Consider the following 19,896-nt stretch of genomic DNA (forward strand, 5'->3'; position numbering starts at 1 on the left):
GAGAGAGCACCTAGTCCTCCATCCTTCTCTCTCAATGGCAGGAAAGTTAAGTGACCTATCTAGGGCAATAGACTAAGTTTGCTGGGACCCAGAACACTGGACTTCTTTCTACTGCAGCAGACAAGATTCACCCAGGAGAGATTAACGGCAAAGATATACAATTTTTATTTGACCAAACACTATCATGGAACAGTATTTTATAATAAGGCTTGCCTTTCAGGGACACAATGGTCTGGATGGATTGAAGGGACAGCCCGGTGCTCCTGGTGTGAAGGTAAATATTAAATTAGAAGCACTGTTTTTAAGCACTTGATTGAAATTCCCCATGACCTCCAAAAAAGTATATTATACTGAAGATTACCCATATTCTAAAAAGTTTTTTTTCTTTTCTGTACTTCAAATCCCTCAATGATGGGGACTATGAGAGTCTGTGACAAAAGGTCAATTATTAATATTTATTTAATTCAATGTCTATTAAACAATTGAGACAAAAATAATATTAATAGTTTCTTCTTCCATTTTCTTTCCTCCTTCTGTAATTTCAGTGTCTCTCTGCAGCCAAAATAAAAGTAAATAAACATATTATCAGAGATTAGAACACTCTATTATTTTAAACTGTAAATTCTCCTTTGCCACACACTAATTAGATAGGTACATTCATGTCACTATACACTTTTCAACCTCCTTCCTGTGATTTATCTGTGCACACTCAAAAAATTTTTAATTAGGTAATTAAAGTCTCAGAAGTGTGTTATCTCTTGGCTAGGCTCTTCTTTGACAGCGTTTTCAACTATAAAATGTTCTCTTTCCTATTAAGGAGATAATGTGATATTAAAGTGAATACCAACGTAATTACAAATTAATGAGTAACGAATACTAGCGGGACCAGAAATGAACATGAATATGGAGAATCTGTTCTAACTTTCCAGCTGCCACACAAATGGATAAGGTCAAACTCATTCTCCCAAGAGGCCGATATAACAGCTCAGACTACTAATCACTGTATCATAAAATGTTAGAGCTGCAAGGAGCTTTGGAGACCCCCTCATTTTGCAGAGGTGGGAAACTGAGGCTTAGTGAGAGCCATTGACCTGCCCAAAGTCACACATCTAGAGGTTAGAAAGTCATAGGCTAGAAATGATCCTCCCCCTGCCATTTCAATGCTTATTCCCAAATAATAGACTTCACATAGAATCCTGGAAATGAAGGGTCCTTATGAGGTCTCTTAAACCATATTTCCCCTATATCAAAATCAGATTATTTTTAAGAAAAGTTCTTTTACATGTGCCATAGTATTAAATCCCACTACTACTACTAGTACCCTGGTTTTTACTCAGGATAAGAGTATAGATTGGAAATAAACATGATAGCTCTAAAAAATATTATGAAGCTTCAATTTTTCATGCACATTTTATGAAAGTGGTAACACTGAGTGTTCAAAACAACTTTAAAGAGGATAAATATGGTTACATTGAAAGTAAATCTATCCTTCGCCATCTCTTTTTATGATATTGTTTCTAATATATAATTGATATCCAGAATCTAAGGGAGAAATTGGGGAGGAGGTACACCCAACTAACCACATTTCCTTAGAACCTGGACATGTGGTACTATCTGAATAAAAACTCATGTTAGCACATTTTAAAATCTGTGTGTCTGGCATAATTGAAAAACAATCTATATGTGTAAGAAATGTTACGAAATATATGAATGGTTCAAAGTGAAAAAATAGGGTAAAATTGCACTATCAGGAAAAATAATTGTTATATTTAATGAACAAAAACTCAATCCTTCTTCTCCATGTAGGGTGAACCTGGTGCCCCTGGTGAAAATGGAACTCCAGGTCAAACAGTAAGTATTGACTACTTCATTGTAAATTTAAATGTGTACACTCTTTGTGAGATGGAACTTCTTTAATGTTCTTGCTAATCACTGTATTCTTCAGCATTGTATTCTTTGATATTTTTCTAATAGCCTTCTGATACTTAAAAGAAATCCACTACTGTTTAGTTGGAATTAGAAGGCAACTTATTTATTTTTAGTATTATTCTTGTACAGGTTGGAAATTGAACAAAGCAAATGATGCCTGTGACATTTTTTAAATTAGCATTCTGGATTTTATTGAAAATATTTCTGCTTCTAGGGAGCCCGTGGGCTTCCTGGTGAGAGAGGACGTGTTGGTGCCCCTGGCCCTGCTGTAAGTGCTTCCATTTCTGTTCAGTTTCATCCTTTTAAAAAATCTTCTAATGACTGTCATTTAAGTTTCCACCTGATCTTCCTCTTTATTTTCTTCCTAGGGTGCCCGTGGCAGTGATGGAAGTGTGGGTCCCGTGGGTCCTGCTGTAAGTTTTGACACTGGGGAATTTGAAAGGAGTTGAGAATGTGGGGTGGGAGCTGTCTTCTTCACTAATCTCTTATGAAATAGCATCATTTCAGACACTTTACCAAATGTTCTGTGAGGTCTTTTGAAGGCTCCATTTGTATGTAGTGTAAGCCATTTATAAGTACCTGAACTTTTGATTGATGTGTAAAGCAAAATCTCCCCACCCTGGATACCATGAATGTCTTGACTTCGATGAGATCCTAATGACAACAGACTGGCTGTCAATTTTTTTTCTTTACTAATATAAATAGTGTCATGCCACTGTAAGCAACTTCGATCTTCTGTCATTGTTATTGTTTCCTTAATTTACTTGGAGGAAATTTCTTATCACCTTCTGCTTTGATTTCAGGGTCCCATTGGGTCTGCTGGCCCTCCAGGCTTCCCAGGTGCCCCTGGTCCCAAGGTAAAAACACTGGTGACCATTGTCACTACTTTGATAAACTTTTTACTGTGATGTGAAAGATTGGAACTGTGTTTGCAGATAGAGAGATAATTACAAAACAATTACCTTAATTATTGCTTCCCTTCAAAATGGACATAGAATGACCTGTTTTCTCACTCTACGTTTGAAGTAGATCGTTTCTCTGCACTGTACACTGTGCACTGTGCCCATCGATATAGATGGCAACATGGAAATTGATTCTCCCAAGTTAGTTAGGACTGACTGAGAACCAGAGTCAATCACAGAGACCAAAGGAGAGGAAAGGTAGTAACAGTAGCCAAGATGGCAGAACCAGGCAAGGAAAATAGGAAACCAAACTCAAAATCTTGCTGTAATAAAACAGATAAGAAAAGTAATTGCAATTTTCATAAAACTTGACATCTTAAAAACAGATATGGGCCAGGCACGGTGGCTCACGCCTGTAATCCCAGCATTTTGGGAGGCCGAGGCGGGCGGATCACGAGGTCAGGAGATCGAGACCACAGTGAAACCCCGTCTCTACTAAAAATACAAAAAATTAGCCGGGCGTGGTGGCGGGTGCCTATAGTCCCAGCTACTTGGGAGGCTGAGGCAGGAGAATGGCGTGAACCCGGGAGGCGGAGCTTGCAGTGAGCCGAGATCGCGCCACTATACTCCAGCCTGGGCGACAGAGCTAGACTCTGTCTCAAAAATAAATAAATAAATAAATAAATAAATAAATAAATAAATAAAACAGATATGCTGTTTATGCTGTTTCATTATTTGCTGGTTAAATCCTTGGTTTAATTTCCTCTTTTAGGGTGAAATTGGAGCTGTTGGTAACGCTGGTCCTGCTGGTCCCGCTGGTCCCCGCGGTGAAGTGGGTCTTCCAGGCCTCTCCGGCCCCGTTGGACCTCCTGTAAGTAACCGTTGTCTTTAACCTTTATTGAGTAGAAGAAAACGAAGGTAGAGTAGGGAGAAGAAGAAGAATGAAGGTGGGGTCAAAGAAGAACAGAAATATTCCAATTAACTGATATCCTTCTCTTTTCCTTTTCCTCATAGGGTAATCCTGGAGCAAACGGCCTCACTGGTGCCAAGGGTGCTGCAGTGAGTATATCTGTGTAGCTAAAATGTGCCGCTATGATTTTAAAGGCATTTAATGTGTACTGCCTCTACAGCCCATCACCTCCCTAATGGACCACACTGCATTTTCCTTCATAGGGCCTTCCCGGTGTTGCTGGGGCTCCTGGCCTCCCTGGACCCCGTGGTATTCCTGGCCCTGTTGGTGCTGCTGGTGCTACTGGTGCCAGAGGACTTGTTGTAAGTGGTCATGACTGTGGGTTCTCATCATCCTGAAATACCAGCTCTGCCATTATTTCATCACTATCTAGACTTCCACTTGTAGTTTTATTATTCCTATTTTTCTCTTCCTTAGCGTTTTTAGTTTATATTTCTTATGTAAGTGTATGTATATACACTCCCGTCTGCTATTTGCACACAGACACTCCCCTCCTGTTATCTTCGATCATTACCTCAAGGTAAATGAGGCAAAGTTCTACAGTATCAGTTTTGTCCCTTTGACCAATACCATTCCCCTGTAGGCAATTTAAATATGAACTGGGTACATTTCTTAGAGAACTTGAGCTTCTCTTTACCTTGACCCACAAATATTCTAAGAGATTTGTCTGCAATAGAGTTTCAACATGTTTGTCATTTGACCACTGTTCTGTATTGAACCCTAGGGTGAGCCTGGTCCAGCTGGCTCCAAAGGAGAGAGCGGTAACAAGGGTGAGCCCGTAAGTAGCTCTATCATCACAATTTTATAAAGTTAATTGTTTTTTTTTAATTCCAGTTTCTCCAGCTGGACATAGTATAAAAATTATTTTTTTTACTCCCTCTTCTTTTGTTGTTTTCATTAAACAGGGCTCTGCTGGGCCCCAAGGTCCTCCTGGTCCCAGTGGTGAAGAAGGAAAGAGAGGCCCTAATGGGGAAGCTGGATCTGCTGGCCCTCCAGGACCTCCTGGGCTGAGAGTAGGTTTCAAATGCTCCCAACATCCAAACACATCAGAGGCAGATAATGACACCCCTTCATTGGGAATTGGTCAAAATTACTGACTCTATTTTCTTAGGCAAAAAAAGCATCTGCTTTCCATCTGCCTTATTAAATCAGTGACTCTCAATTTAATATGTTATAAAATGGCCTGGAAACAATGTTGACCTACTTTTGCAGGATGCTCATCTAAGAATTCCTCTAGGGGTTGGGTGAAGTGTTTTGCATTGGTTTGTGTCTGTATCTCCCCTGTAAGGAGATCATGCTATTTTAACAAACTCTACCTTATCAAAGTCCAGAGATTTCTTTAATTCCCTCATGTACTTTCTTGCAGGGTGGTCCTGGTTCTCGTGGTCTTCCTGGAGCTGATGGCAGAGCTGGCGTCATGGTAAGCTGTCCATCACTTACTTCCTAGAAAGGAACTCGATGCTTCTCGTGGTGGTTGTGTCATTAGCTTTAGCATCCTCCTCCTCTATCTCTTTTTTTTTTCTTTTCTTTTTTTTTTTTTTTTTTTTTGAATAGGGCCCTCCTGGTAGTCGTGGTGCAAGTGGCCCTGCTGGAGTTCGAGGCCCCAATGGAGATGCTGGTCGCCCTGGGGAGCCCGGTCTCATGGGACCCAGAGTAAGTTTCAGACTGATTCTGAGCAAACCACACCTGGCATTACTTCCTTCTTTAAAGGGTTGGTTAATATTGAAGATAACAATAAAAACATCAAAAGTAAATTTGATAGTAGTCTTGCTGACAGTCGCATTTTTAACTTAACTTTATCAAAGCTCAGTAGATATTTTCATGTATTTAATTAGTTCATACATTTTCTATTTATTACTTGATACAATGGCTATGAGGTTTTTGGAAGAACAGATCTATTTTAATATATCCAAATTAGGTTGCTTCTCCTATCAGCATGAATCTTTTATCTTAATTTGTGAGTTTTATATAAGGTGTTCATGAAATGTATTAGGACTATACATTATTCATTTATTAGATTCATAAGTGAAGTCATTTTCCCAGCAATCACAAAGTGCTATAATGTATTCAGCATCACACTAGCTATGGAGAAATAACCTCTAGGTCCATAGACACACTAATCCATAGCAATAGAGTAATTTTTTGCCTCCATAATCTCTTATGGGTGAATATCAACTGTAATTGTATCATAAACAAGCAATAGGGACACCAAATATAGCAATAAGAAATCCACTTCGGAAATTGCTTGCTAAAAGTATTAGTTTTTCTATTATGAGGTAAATAACGTGATACATTTTGCCCATATAGCATGTTGCTTAACAGTTTCTTGAGATATCTATAAATGGGTGAGTTGCACTAAATTTCTGTAAAAGGAAAGCCACAAAAAAATAGAAGAAAAATTTCAGAACTCTTCACACTTCCCAGCTAGTGGCTAATATTCCGAATGATTTACTTTAGGCAACAAACAAAAAGTGGAGGGAAAAATTGCCTTTGTTAGACTTCAGTTAATCTGAGGCTTGAGTATGTAAGTTAAAGTGCCAATATAAAAGCATCTTCATTTATTTTATAGGGTCTTCCTGGTTCCCCTGGAAATATCGGCCCCGCTGGAAAAGAAGGTCCTGTCGTAAGTATTGCTCATTTTCCATTATATTTTCAAGGACACTTATTGCACCCTTATCAAGTCTATTTTGTGGCTTATTTATACATGAACACATTGAAAATAAATATCAGACACATATATCATCTGGGAATGCAGAGTAATAGATTGTAATTATGGAGTCCAAATGAATGCAGGACTGAAAGCAGAGCAGGGGAGAGAAAAACATGGCAGGGAAAATTGAAGCAGGTGACAAGGGGATGACAAGAGAAGGGAACGAGGGAAATTGCGTACATACGAGATTGAATTGGCTATGTGTGTACCGACATCCTAGTTAGAAAAGGAAAATGGATTCATAATTTATTGACTCTTTATACAAGAAGCTCTATGCATTCAGAAAACTATTCTGTTTCATCCGTGGCAGCATCAGAAGCTTGAGGTTGTGAGAATATGTTGACACTGAGTAAACTTGAAATAACTCTGCTTTCAGGGCCTCCCTGGCATCGACGGCAGGCCTGGCCCAATTGGCCCAGCTGGAGCAAGAGGAGAGCCTGGCAACATTGGATTCCCTGGACCCAAAGGCCCCACTGTAAGAATCATCACAACTTTCTTACCCTCAGCACTTTTTGTGGCCACATTTTACCAAACTCTAGTATTTCTCTCCTGCAAATCAGTCCAGTCTCAGGGAGTTTCCTTTCAACACAGGAAAACTGCAGGCCACTATCACATTAAGAGTTTACCTCCAGTGTATTCTTATATCCCTGCTGAAAATCCATCTCCTGAGCCCCATGCTTCCACAGACACAGGGACATCTTACTGTACATGGAGCTGCATGGTGACGGATCATTCTTAGATAACAGAATCCACAGACTAAGGAGCTCAAAAGAACATAAAAACAAGCAGGAAATCAACATTCCAAAATCATCATGGTTAATTTGACATTAAATGTATAAGGCTGTTTTTTGTTTTGTTTTGTTTTTCATTTTTTCTATAGGGTGATCCTGGCAAAAACGGTGATAAAGGTCATGCTGGTCTTGCTGGTGCTCGGGTAGGTGCTAACTTGTGTACAGATCTATTCACATAGCATTCATCTAAGAACCACACTTTTTTTTTTTTTTTTTTTCATCATCTGATATCATTTTGTCAGTTTCTTTTCAAGATGGCATCCCCAGGGGTCCTTTTACCATCATAAAATGCCTTTTTTAAAAACCAAATTTATAAACCAGTGAGCAAAAACAAATCAGAATATCCATTAGGTCAAAAATACAGAAGCCCTTGGCTTTTATTTTATTCATTTTGTAATTAAAAGGGTATGAATATGTAGTAGCATTCTCTGGCCTTTATAAATTGCCTTGTATCTACATACTTTGCTTGATTCCTATCAAAAGTTAGTAGGCAAACCCATAAACATATATACCTACTATGTACCCACACAAATTAAAAATTTAAAAAGTTAGTAGGCAGTATTTGGGCTTTGGTGGGAACCCACAATGAGTTTAATTCATGCTAAAATGACAAACTTGTTTTAAGGAAGTAATACATGAGGCTTTGAGACATCTTAAACTACCTGGCTTACAGGTAACCATCAGCCTTTCTGTTAAACATTTTTAGGGTGCTCCAGGTCCCGATGGAAACAATGGTGCTCAGGGACCTCCTGGACCACAGGCGAGTATTCCTCCCACTCTTGTGCTCTTCTGCACTAGAATGTGTATAGTCTCTCAAACTGACCATCTCCATTTTTCAATCCAAAAGTTATATAGCTAGATAACAGTGGTGACAGACGTTGCTATTTATGCTCTCTTTCCTGTCACTTTCAGGGTGTCCAAGGTGGAAAAGGTGAACAGGGTCCCGCTGGTCCTCCAGGTTTCCAGGTAAGTCAACTCAAATATACACAATACTGCCTTTGGTCAGCCTATTCAGCTATAAATCACCATACTGTACCTCTCTCCTCCACCACAATAAACATGATTTCAGGACCAAAGCAAAGAAAGGTGCATTTTTTTCAAACAAACTTCTGTGTCATGCTTTAATAACATACAATCATGCTCATATTGGTATTTGGTAGCCACCACCCTGAAACTCAATTATTAGCAAATCTCCTGAACATAGCCATAGGATTGAGATTTGTATTTCTTTTCATTTTTAGGGTCTGCCTGGCCCCTCAGGGCCAGCTGGTGAAGTTGGCAAACCAGGAGAAAGGGTGAGTAAAACAAGTAATAGTAAGTGGTAACTACTAAACTTGAGAATTTCCCCCTGTTTAATACCCCACTGCTATGCAATTATAATATGTAAAAGAAAATTTCATATTTCATATGTTAATGATAGTGTTTTACATATGTTGGTGCTGATGGAGAGAATGAGCCAAATTACTTTAGTTCTGATTACTTTGTTTTACAGATTTAATGAAACATCACCTTATGAAAGTAAAATCTATCAATGAATATTTTATTTAATAGCCTTACTTTTTGTATTGTTCTTGATAACATTAAGATACAAATTATTTCCTTCCCCATAGTGAAAAAGTAAATGCACAATTTTCAATCAAACTAGATCCTGAAAAATTGCTTTTATATTTTTCTTGGCATTCAGACGTGACACTGCTATCCACAATCAGGGCATGAGTTCTGAGTCATTTTCTCTCTAATTGTGATGAATGTGCCTCAATTTAGTTACATTCTGTGGCCTGGTCTCCTTTATCAACAGTGGGGCACATTAAGGAGACAGCTGGTCAGTGATAAAAGAGATACACTTGGGTATACAATTAACTAGGTAATGTACAGAATATGATAATTTCTCTTAAGAAGACGGTCTGTCATATAGCTAAAAATAGGCAACGTCTAATATTATTCATTATTATTTATCTTTTTATTGAAGGAAACAGTCTGTTTTGTCACTTTTTTAAAAAGCAATAAACTAAATAATGGGAAACAAATTTTTTGACACCAAGTTCTGGGATGGATACATTTTTGTCACCAATAAAATTCTCTCTTTCTGTATCTTTCCATACTAAAAGTTTTTCTTATTAGCCTGTGTACTTATACACTCATGTAGATAGTGCCAGCTTTATTTCACTCTTTCAAAATTTTTCAAATATCTTAATCATAAGTGAATTTAGAGATCACACAGAAATTTCATGCTTTATTCTCATGCTTTGTCTAGGGTCTCCCTGGTGACTTTGGTCTCCCTGGTCCTGCTGGTGCAAGAGTAAGTGTTACTTCATTACTTTCATAAATTCTAGCAATGTGTTTTACAAAGTAGTAGTGCTTTCTCCTTAAAGCCACTGATGACCCTGCAACAAGTCTCTGATGCCCTTCTACAGTCAGACGTAATCTGTAGAGAGAATTAGATTTCTAAGTTGATAGTAGAATTTTTTGTTTCATTGCTCATATTTCCTATCCAATAATTACATAGTTATAAGAAACATAAATAAATCAATATATATATGTTATCATCAGTGATTTATATAGACAACTATGCTACATTTGTGACAGTGGCTCAACTTGAGCTAAGGAAAAATAATATCTTACTAAGATCTAAAGTTAATTTTGGCAATGTGCATTGATGTTCAAAGCCTAAAGCCCAAATTATGAGTAGTCATATAAAGAAAAAAATACTTAGTTTCTCTGTGGGTATTAGCATCACTGAAACAATTAATCTGCCCTGAAAGTATCCCATCATGTCACTAGTTAACACACATGTAGAAAGCTCAAAAAACCAACTTATAACAAGGTCCTTTGAAACAGTTACAATGTGGACCTATGTGATAAATATTTTGGGCTACAGAATGCTATGTTCTAGTGATATTTAGATGTAAATTGGGAGATATTTAGATAGGCATAGATTACATATACAAATACATGTATCAAATATAATACATATGAATATTATAACTATTACATCATTGTTACACAAGGTTATAAAAAGGGGACACAGATAGGAGAATATCTGATCTTATCTACATCTGCCATTGCTATTCAACTAAAATGACACACAATCTTTTCCTTTAAATAATATACATAACTGGCATCTGTTTTTACCTATGGATTTATCACAGAAAAGACTCCCCCAAAAAGAGGAATGAATTGCAAAAGTTGGATATTATACTCTAGAAGCAACAAATTCTGGAGTTGTAGTCATGGGACATTAGAGCTAAATGACACTTTAGAGAATATCTCATCAATCTCTTCATTTTACTAGTGGAGAAATTAGGAACAAAAGAAACTTTAATTTGCTAATAAATGCAGAACGAAGATTCAGAAGCTACACAAGTGTAAACTCTCATATGTAAAATAGTATCACTGAAAGTGATGAATGGTGCAACACTTCTAATCACTTTTTTCCAGGGGGAACGCGGTCCCCCAGGTGAGAGTGGTGCTGCCGGTCCTACTGGTCCTATTGGAAGCCGAGGTCCTTCTGGACCCCCAGGGCCTGATGGAAACAAGGTAAAATCTTATGTTTTACATATTACTGGTTTGGCCCAGTCTGCCTAGAATAAGTAGACCCTTTAAATAGAAATATAATTGCTTTTCAGATTTTTATTTATTTCCAGTTCTGTGATGACTTCCCTCTCAGTAAAGAGCAATCTGATTCCAGTGGACCTGAATTATTCTAAGCAAGCAAACAATAGGGAGAACTGTGGGGAAAATTCTGTGTTCCCCAAACATAAATGAATTAGTATGGGTTGTCACTCTTTTCTCATCACACTGTTTATACTTTCGTTTTAATCTAGAAACATTGTATACATTGGACATTATTTTCAGAGAAAAAAACCTTTTTATCTTCTTAACATCTCATCCCATAAAGTAAAATTTCAAAAAGTAGTCTGAATTTTAATAATAAGAGTTTATGATGATGAAAATTCATTGTGCAATACATTCACACCAAAAATTTGTCTGGAAACTTGTGTTCCAAAATAGAATCTGTGGTTTCGATTTTAAAATAGATTTAATATACATTCCTGAAAAAGTGATTACCTTAACCACAATAAAAAGAAGACAACTCATATTATTTTAATTCTTAACTCTAGGGAAAAAGTGTAAACATCAGTTGCAAAAAGCTATTTTAGTGTATGGAAGGAAGTTCTTGGGAAAAAAATAAAAACGTAAGACGGAGAGAGGAAATAAAGAAACTTTCGTTTTGTGAGGTAGTACTTTCAAAGGGATCTATTTATCTCAGAAGCTAGTCAACAGGTTTTAAGTACGTGGAATTGTAGGGTTTTATGTGAAAATGGAAGATACGGTCTCTACTCTTAAGGAGATTAAAACATAAACGTCTCCTCAATTGACAGGGTCTCTTTCCATGTTTTCTATCTGGGCTAAGAGACTTATCCTTGAAAAATGTCTGTGGGTAAACATTTTTTACTCTCTGCTTCCCATTGTCCTATCCTCTTCTTCTCCGTGCCTGCCATCCTTAAGAGTATTGAAGCAGGTTATAGAGGAATCACAGCTGTGCACTCCCACTACCCTCATCTCTTCAGTCACCGTATCATTAACAGCATCTCTCTCTGCTATATTCTCCCTCCTTTCAATAGTCCAGACCTTCTTTGTGTTTCAAAGCAGGCAAGAAGCCTGTCTAGATAACTGTTTAAATTGGAATTCTTCAAGAGTTTGATTCTTCATTTTCTTCTTTCTCCACTAAAATTGATTTCACATGTGTTTGACTCAAGGGTGAACCTGGTGTGGTTGGTGCTGCAGGCACTGCTGGTCCATCTGGTCCTAGTGGACTCCCAGGAGAGAGGGGTGCTGCTGGTATACCTGGAGGCAAGGGAGAAAAGGTACCCTCCTAGTGTTGAACTCTATTACGTATTGTTGATGAACTCTAGCGAAGAAGGCTGCACAAGGATGCCCAAGTTTTCACAATTCTTGGCAGGTGGTCTGGTAGCATTTTGATATCTATCTATATACATTTCCCTCTGCCACCTAGCACCTACACATTTCTAAACTCACTAATCTGGCAAAATTCCTTTCTACCATGGAATTTCACACAAACAGATGGTGTTGAGTAATACATGAGGCTCATTTTAATGCCACTAACAATAATGCCTCATCCTGCCCTAATTAATGGGAAGAAGCTATATTGAACAGCTGTCAACCGTGCTGCTGCATTAGTTATGCCATAAGAGTGATCAGGCGCTGCAGCCCATTGTGATGTTGCCTTACAATTCTGTCCACATGAATCTGTACCTTGCTTGATTATGCTTCAGGAGAGTGTACGGAAATTAGAAAAGATTGTTTAACAATAATCTGGAAATGGCCTTGAATTATTTTTCCTCATTATTTTTCTCGATTAACATTCTACAGAATGGTAAGGAATCGAGACATTGCTAAAAATCTTAAATGACTGAAGGTATCATAGCCTCTTCTGCAAAAAAGAAAAAAATTTTATATTAATTTTGATTCAAAATTTTGGTCAGAAAACAAAAAGTTGCTCTTGCTTTATGCTTTCAGGGTGAACCTGGTCTCAGAGGTGAAATTGGTAACCCTGGCAGAGATGGTGCTCGTGTGAGTAGAATTTTGTTTGTATGTTTGTTTGTACTTAGATTTTTTTTTTAACGTTTGACTTGAGAAGTTTTCCAAATTAGAACTACACACACTTTCTTTATCAAGTTTAATAAAATAATATTCCTTTCTCTCCTGAGTCTATGACTAATAATATCATTTTACATGTTTCAAAGGAAAAATTCAATGGGATTTAACCTCTTTAAAAATAATATCCTGACTTTTCTAACTTCCCTAGCGTCAACGATACCAAGTACAAATGATAGACCAAAAGCTTTAGGTTTAATAGAACATTAAATGATTGTTTCAAGTGATATCAGAGATTTAAATAAATAAATAAAAATAACTCTCTTAGGCTTTAGGAAGCCAGAACCTCTAACAAGGTTCTATAGTGATTCAAACCTACTTCCTAGAAATTTATCACCCAAAGAGCAGCCCCAAAGATTAGCTGTTAATGCCATGAAGATGCCGAAGATAGTCCCGTGACAGTCTAATTACCTTATCTAGGGGGTCAGCCTCATGGGTCTTCCAGGCCACAGTTGGCCTGGATTCCTTTATTCACCTCTCCTTCGGAGCTGAAAACTGACTATAGCACATCTGTAATAGTCTTTCTTTTGAATCACATAGTTCTAACAGTTTCAAACAAGGCTGCTCATTTGCTGCTCTCCAGGGAATTTTATAATAGCAGAAAGTTCAGATCTCCCAAATTTCTGACCTGCTATTGACTTACACATTTCCATAACCTTTATTACTCGAGTACCCTCCTTCTGAGAGTGGCTTCTAATAGTCTTGATAATTAGAACCAAAATGCATCAGAGGCCTTCTTGATGTCCAACCAGAGTGCAGTAAAAGTGTTCAATCACTGTATAAGCACAGTCAAAAAGAATGACAAGGTTTACTCTTGATGATACAGGGTGTTATTAATAAGACATGTTTCCTTTTTGGTACTAGGGTGCTCCTGGTGCTGTAGGTGCCCCTGGTCCTGCTGGAGCCACAGGTGACCGGGTAAGCATGAATTTTCACTGAGCCAACAGCAATATCTAAAATTTCCTGCCTTCCCTAGTCCCAAAGAGCCCCAGCAATTCATTTTTATGGCTTGGTATAAAGCCTACTTATTTAAAAACCTAGCTATTGTGATAGGGCAGCAGGAAACAAATGCTGTGTGTTTAAAATTACTTTTCCCTTCCTATAGATGTGCCAGCTATCTGATCTATACTCTAATCCCTAGCATTTGTTTTAAAGTCTTTCCATGTTGTGCATTAACAATATCCTAATGTACTGAGGCTTCTCAAAGCCTTCAATTATAACAAAAAAAAAATCAATATAATAGTGTGCCCATTTCACATTGAACAGTCCACTTAAAATAGATCTTATTTATTGTATTGCAAAGATTGCCACAAATAGATCAGCCCCATGTCCATCTAAAAATTAAAATGTCCTCATCCTGGTATTGTGGGCACTGATTTATAGTGTTTTCTCAAGTGTACAAGCCATACCACTTAACTCCCAAAATGAATATAGCATTAAGTAAAAATCCACTTCATTTTACTCTGTGAAATGTAGATGAGTTTTCTCCTCCACGGCAACTACAGACTCTGACAATAGCCCACTGTCCACCACTGTTGTCTCTGCCTCCCAGTTTTTGAGCATCTATGTCAGGCACATTAACAGACTCATCTTTGGTCCCATTATAGGGTGAAGCTGGTGCTGCTGGTCCTGCTGGTCCTGCTGGTCCTCGGGGAAGCCCTGTAAGTAAGAACCTGGGTCATTTTGGATACTCACACCTCACGATGTTTAGACATTGATGAACCTAAGATTGATAAGACATTTTTAAATACTTTCTCCCACCTAGGGTGAACGTGGTGAGGTCGGTCCTGCTGGCCCCAATGGATTTGCTGGTCCTGCTGTGAGTATCACATAATGAAGATTAATCTGAAAATATCCTAAGTTGGGGAGTAGAGTGGGTCGGAGTACCAGAGCTCTAACTGTTTCTTTCCAACAGGGTGCTGCTGGTCAACCTGGTGCTAAAGGAGAAAGAGGAGCCAAAGGGCCTAAGGGTGAAAACGGTGTCGTTGGTCCCACAGGCCCCGTTGGAGCTGCTGGCCCATCTGTAAGTTGAATTCACTGGTGGTCCACACAGCAGCCACCCATTAGATCTTACAATTAAACATATATTCGTCAAGTGCCTACTATGCAACAGGGAATACACCAGATAGAAGATGGAAAATAACGGAAGGGTTAACATTTGCACGCTGTTTTACAATGTATAAAAGTTTCATAAATATTGTTTTATTTTAATTCTCTGATAACTTCATAAGGGTGGTAATATTGAAGAACATTCTGACACAGATAGTCATTTTTTATGTCCACATTTTCTTCTAAGAGATGTGGGAATGATCCCCTTGAAGAAAAGAGTAACATTTATAAGAGTTTGTTTGTGATTTGACCCCACTTTTTTCTTTGCATTTAGGGTCCAAATGGTCCCCCTGGTCCTGCTGGAAGTCGTGGTGATGGAGGCCCCCCTGTGAGTATTTACAATGGACTCTCACCACTTTTCTTTCTTCAGAATCTATTAAGGACACTTGAAGGTTTTGACTTTTTTGGTAAATTTGGACTACCATGAGGAAACTTTTGAGATTCAAGTTCATTCTATTCAGAGCAATTCCGATATCGATGTTAACTTGAACTCAGCTGGAACTCAGTGTATGTTGCTATCACCTCACTTGAGGTAATAACGAAGGTGGGCCCTAGGCAGTTTAATTGTAAAGTAGGAAAAAATATTTCTTTGGTGTCTTTCATCTGTTTATTAATATGCCCCTTCTTCTGCCTGACCATGTCCTTCCCCTTTGCAGGCAATGCTATGACAACAATTCTTTAGAGACCCAAAACTGAACTTTACTGACTTCTTCTCTCACTGGACAGTGCTGAATGTTCTAGGTCATTTGTTATTCTTCTGTTCATGAATACCATTATTTATTAAGTGCCCATTTCCTTACCACTCAGCCAGGTGGTAAAGATAGTTATTAATGTATACACATTAATGTGTAATAATGACATAGTATCTTAGCATCATACCTTTACAACCATAAGATAATATGTCAGCATTTCAGAAAGGACCATCCAAACCTTAATGCAAAATATGGGCATTGCAACTGGTGGCATGCTGGTAAGGAAGATGTGTGGAGAAGGAGGGCCTTCAGGGTCCTGGCTAAATAATACCCTATATAAATCTGCCTACCTCCTACTCCTTGGTCTATCCCTGGTCACATGTACTGATTTTCAAAAAAAAAACAAAAAAGAAAGAAATTCCCATCTTACCCAAATTCTTGGAGTTGATGTTGACTGTGGAATTCTAATGTGCTTGGTTCTTAGGGTATGACTGGTTTCCCTGGTGCTGCTGGACGGACTGGTCCCCCAGGACCCTCTGTAAGTAAATCACTCCAAACATGTGTCTTCATTTACTCTAGCCAAAAGACCTGGCTTCTGGTAGAAAACTGGTAAGAAACTCTTCATGAAAACACATCACTAATATTTACTATTACTCTCCTGGTCTGAAGTCAGTTTTTCTGAACCATTAAGATGTTACCATCACACATTATATTTTATAATATCAGTTTGAGAGGCTTTTACTCATGTGAACCCCAGTCCTCTTTCAGGGGCATGGTCTCTTTGGAAAAAAAAAAAAAAAACGAACAGTTTTAGCCACATATCAGATATTTCTATATTTAATTACCCTTTATGGCTAACATTCTGCCACCATTGTTAAGGTATAATTGTTCCTGAATTTAAAGGTGGTTTGGCCTCTAATTTAATTCTGAGTCAGACTCTCCTGTCAGGACTCAAGAAAATTTAATTAATTACCAAGGATTAAGTCTTCTGGTTAAGGTTTCAGGGGAAAAAAATAGCAAAGATGTTGATTTCTTGGAATCCTTTTACAGGTTCATAACAGAAAAATATTCATTCCCTGTAGACATTTAATTAAACCTAGTTGAGAGCGTGTGTGATTCCTCAATTATGAACAAAATGCCTCTATTGGTTTTCTTTAAAAAAAAAAAAAAGAAAAGAAAAGAAAAAAGAAAAGGCAGAGTCCTTCAAAACTCAGAGTCCCATTCATTTATCATTAACTCCTATCATTCTACATAGTTCTGATTCCAATATGCCAGGGTACCAGTGGCATGACATTGTTTTTCCTCACAGAAATTTGCCATAGTCTCTCCTCCATTATTTGGTTTGTTACAGCCTCATGAAGGAAGACAGGAGTTGCTTCTTTCTGCAAGAAAGAATGTTAAAAACTATAAATATTTCCCCAAAATGGCCAGGGTATTATTTTATTGCATCACATTGTTTGCATCTTAAGATCTAGAATCTTTGCCTCTCTCTTCCAGGCCCTTGCTGATTAACAGAAAGAAAATGACCTTGTACATTTGCTCATAGGGTATTTCTGGCCCTCCTGGTCCCCCTGGTCCTGCTGGGAAAGAAGGGCTTCGTGGTCCTCGTGGTGACCAAGGTCCAGTTGGCCGAACTGGAGAAGTAGGTGCTGTTGGTCCCCCTGGCTTTGCTGGTGAGAAGGGTCCCTCTGGAGAGGCCGGTACTGCTGTAAGTGATTTCCAACTCCTCTTTCTTAATACTTTATGTTGAATTAAAATAAAGCCCCTACACAAATCTTCAAGTGGCATCAATTTGTTGATGAGTATTGTAGGCTCTCAAGTAGAGCTCAACTGAGCCAGGAAATCTGTCCAGCACACACTGAGGGGCTGTGGCTTCCACAGATTCTCACAAAGCACAAAATTGGGAAGACAATAAATGAGGGAACTCAGTTTTATCACAGCGGCCCTTTAAGCTATTGAGGGCACCTTACTGGTACCAGGATTAGAACGGAGTCCCATTGCTGTGGCCATTCTACTACAAATTAATCAATCTCAGTAAGTTACCAATTTCTTAAACATACACTGTCCAGTACTAGTGCTACTCTGAAAGGTGCCCCTAGTAGACCTTAGATGCCAAAGTCAAAATTTGCTTCCTTTTGGGATACTGATTTTACTGATTCCCTTTTTGTTTGTTTGTTTGTTTGTTTTGGGATGGAGCTCCCCTGTGCTGCCCAGGCTGGAGTGCAGTGGCATGATCTCAGCTCACTGCAACTTCCACCTCCCCAATTCAAGCAATTCTCGCCTCCCAAGTAGTTGGGACTACAGGCACACGCCATCATGCCTAGCTAATTTTGTATTTTTAGTAAAGACGGGGTTTCACCATAGTCAGGCTGGTCTCGATCTCCTGACCTCAGGTGATCCACCCACCTTGACCTCCCAAAGTGCTGGGATTACACAGGTGAGCCACCCCACGCAGCCTGATTTCCTTCCTTTTGTGTATATACCCAGCAGTGGGATTGCTGGATCTTATGTAGTTCTATTTTTAGTTTTTTGAGGAACTCCTCTTACTATGTACAACTATAATGTATCCATAATAATTTAAAATAAAATTATTTGATTTGTTTCCCTGCCTCGAGGCCATAAAAACTCTATTTCACCACCCCAAGTGTCTTTATAAATCTCAACCACATATTTTTAAATGTTGTGCCATTGGTCTCAAGGATGAATCAAATACAGAAGTATACATGCCAAGATGTAAACTCACTGTCATCACTAGAGAAAAGATATCCAAGGACATTGCCTAGTAATATGAGGTCATTAGCCTTTTTCTAAGCTGAAGACAGTTTATTCTCACAATCTTCAAGCCAACCTTTGTTATCACCCAGGCTCTTACCCATAATACTCAGTATTTTTTCTCCATTTAGGGACCTCCTGGCACTCCAGGTCCTCAGGGTCTTCTTGGTGCTCCTGGTATTCTGGGTCTCCCTGGCTCAAGAGGTGAACGTGGTCTACCAGGTGTTGCTGGTGCTTTGGTGAGTGCTTGACAATATTCTGACTCCATTAACATAAGAAAAGATTTTAAAAGCTGCCACTTCAAATGTGACAGATTGATCACTGAATAACTTCACTTAAGATTTTTATTCATGGCATTTTCTTTATACAGATCACATGTCACTTGTCTAAGAAGCTTTAATACCACCTTACTTAGACACACACTATAAAGACACAGCTTAAAATTATGCAGAATGATTTTTGTTCTTTCGACGCGCTTAAGAACGATACAATCTCTAATTGCATTTACTCCTCTGCAATATGAAATGCTGGCATCATTTATCCTGTAGGAAGAATGAAACTCTGGAAGTTCTGAATCATTCCATTAAACCTTATACGTGACAACAACTAGAAACCATCTCATCTCCATAAACTCTATCAACTTTATGAATTCATTTCATTTGGGATACTAAATGACACGAGGCTCACTTTTTACAGAGCAACATCCCGTGATTACATAAAGCTGGCCATCTACACGTGGAGAAGGAGGGCAGGGATGATACTGATGATACTTCTTACCACTGTGTGACCCATTCACATTCAATTTACCTTCTTTCTTCAACTAGAATCTCCTGAATAGGGTTGTTTTGGAGGGGAAGGTTAGCATTCTGTCAAATGAGGGGAATGTCATTTTATCTTCTCTGCCTATTTAGGGTGAACCTGGTCCTCTTGGCATTGCTGGCCCTCCTGGGGCCCGTGGTCCTCCTGGTGCTGTGGGTAGTCCTGGAGTCAATGGTGCTCCTGGTGAAGCTGGTCGTGATGTGAGTCCAACACTTGGTTTGTAAAATAAAACCGAGCAGGATTTCATTGTGTGAAACTTTATGTCCTCAGCAGAGGTTCTCTTGTTCCAAATTTCTGAACAAGATGGTCAGCTTCTCCATAGTATCTACACCTAGTATTGAAAATATGAAAACTGCTTAGGCCAAAGAATGGGCTTTTCAGTAGCACACTGCAAAATTGGGCCCAAGTATTTAAAACATCTCTAAAAAATATCTAGGTTGGCAGGTTTTTATCCCTAGTTTTAACAGTCTGAAAGAGGGTTCATTACTACTGAGCACTGGAAGTGATGAAGACAGAGTAGCCA

General features: G+C 38.5%; 1 protein-coding gene across 1 annotated transcript in view; it reads left to right on the plus strand.

Annotated features, from left to right (window-relative positions):
- The window catches only part of COL1A2 (collagen type I alpha 2 chain), a 37,063-nt gene that overhangs the window by 11,472 nt on the left and 5,695 nt on the right, over nucleotides 1-19,896 (plus strand). Inside the window, exons 12-42 of the mRNA XM_003896308.4 lie at nucleotides 221-274; nucleotides 1,807-1,851; nucleotides 2,144-2,197; nucleotides 2,298-2,342; nucleotides 2,733-2,786; nucleotides 3,604-3,702; nucleotides 3,846-3,890; nucleotides 4,005-4,103; nucleotides 4,526-4,579; nucleotides 4,707-4,814; nucleotides 5,168-5,221; nucleotides 5,356-5,454; nucleotides 6,371-6,424; nucleotides 6,888-6,986; nucleotides 7,392-7,445; nucleotides 8,009-8,062; nucleotides 8,215-8,268; nucleotides 8,544-8,597; nucleotides 9,557-9,601; nucleotides 10,741-10,839; nucleotides 12,063-12,170; nucleotides 12,844-12,897; nucleotides 13,846-13,899; nucleotides 14,589-14,642; nucleotides 14,747-14,800; nucleotides 14,897-15,004; nucleotides 15,365-15,418; nucleotides 16,267-16,320; nucleotides 17,329-17,490; nucleotides 18,686-18,793; nucleotides 19,466-19,573. Coding sequence (XP_003896357.1) covers nucleotides 221-274; nucleotides 1,807-1,851; nucleotides 2,144-2,197; nucleotides 2,298-2,342; nucleotides 2,733-2,786; nucleotides 3,604-3,702; nucleotides 3,846-3,890; nucleotides 4,005-4,103; nucleotides 4,526-4,579; nucleotides 4,707-4,814; nucleotides 5,168-5,221; nucleotides 5,356-5,454; nucleotides 6,371-6,424; nucleotides 6,888-6,986; nucleotides 7,392-7,445; nucleotides 8,009-8,062; nucleotides 8,215-8,268; nucleotides 8,544-8,597; nucleotides 9,557-9,601; nucleotides 10,741-10,839; nucleotides 12,063-12,170; nucleotides 12,844-12,897; nucleotides 13,846-13,899; nucleotides 14,589-14,642; nucleotides 14,747-14,800; nucleotides 14,897-15,004; nucleotides 15,365-15,418; nucleotides 16,267-16,320; nucleotides 17,329-17,490; nucleotides 18,686-18,793; nucleotides 19,466-19,573 — 2,241 coding nt within the window. The remainder of the gene's footprint in view (nucleotides 1-220; nucleotides 275-1,806; nucleotides 1,852-2,143; nucleotides 2,198-2,297; nucleotides 2,343-2,732; nucleotides 2,787-3,603; nucleotides 3,703-3,845; nucleotides 3,891-4,004; nucleotides 4,104-4,525; nucleotides 4,580-4,706; nucleotides 4,815-5,167; nucleotides 5,222-5,355; nucleotides 5,455-6,370; nucleotides 6,425-6,887; nucleotides 6,987-7,391; nucleotides 7,446-8,008; nucleotides 8,063-8,214; nucleotides 8,269-8,543; nucleotides 8,598-9,556; nucleotides 9,602-10,740; nucleotides 10,840-12,062; nucleotides 12,171-12,843; nucleotides 12,898-13,845; nucleotides 13,900-14,588; nucleotides 14,643-14,746; nucleotides 14,801-14,896; nucleotides 15,005-15,364; nucleotides 15,419-16,266; nucleotides 16,321-17,328; nucleotides 17,491-18,685; nucleotides 18,794-19,465; nucleotides 19,574-19,896) is intronic.

Source organism: Papio anubis, chromosome 4 (genome assembly GCF_008728515.1).
Source record: "Papio anubis isolate 15944 chromosome 4, Panubis1.0, whole genome shotgun sequence".
Classification (NCBI taxonomy): Eukaryota; Metazoa; Chordata; class Mammalia; order Primates; family Cercopithecidae; genus Papio; species Papio anubis.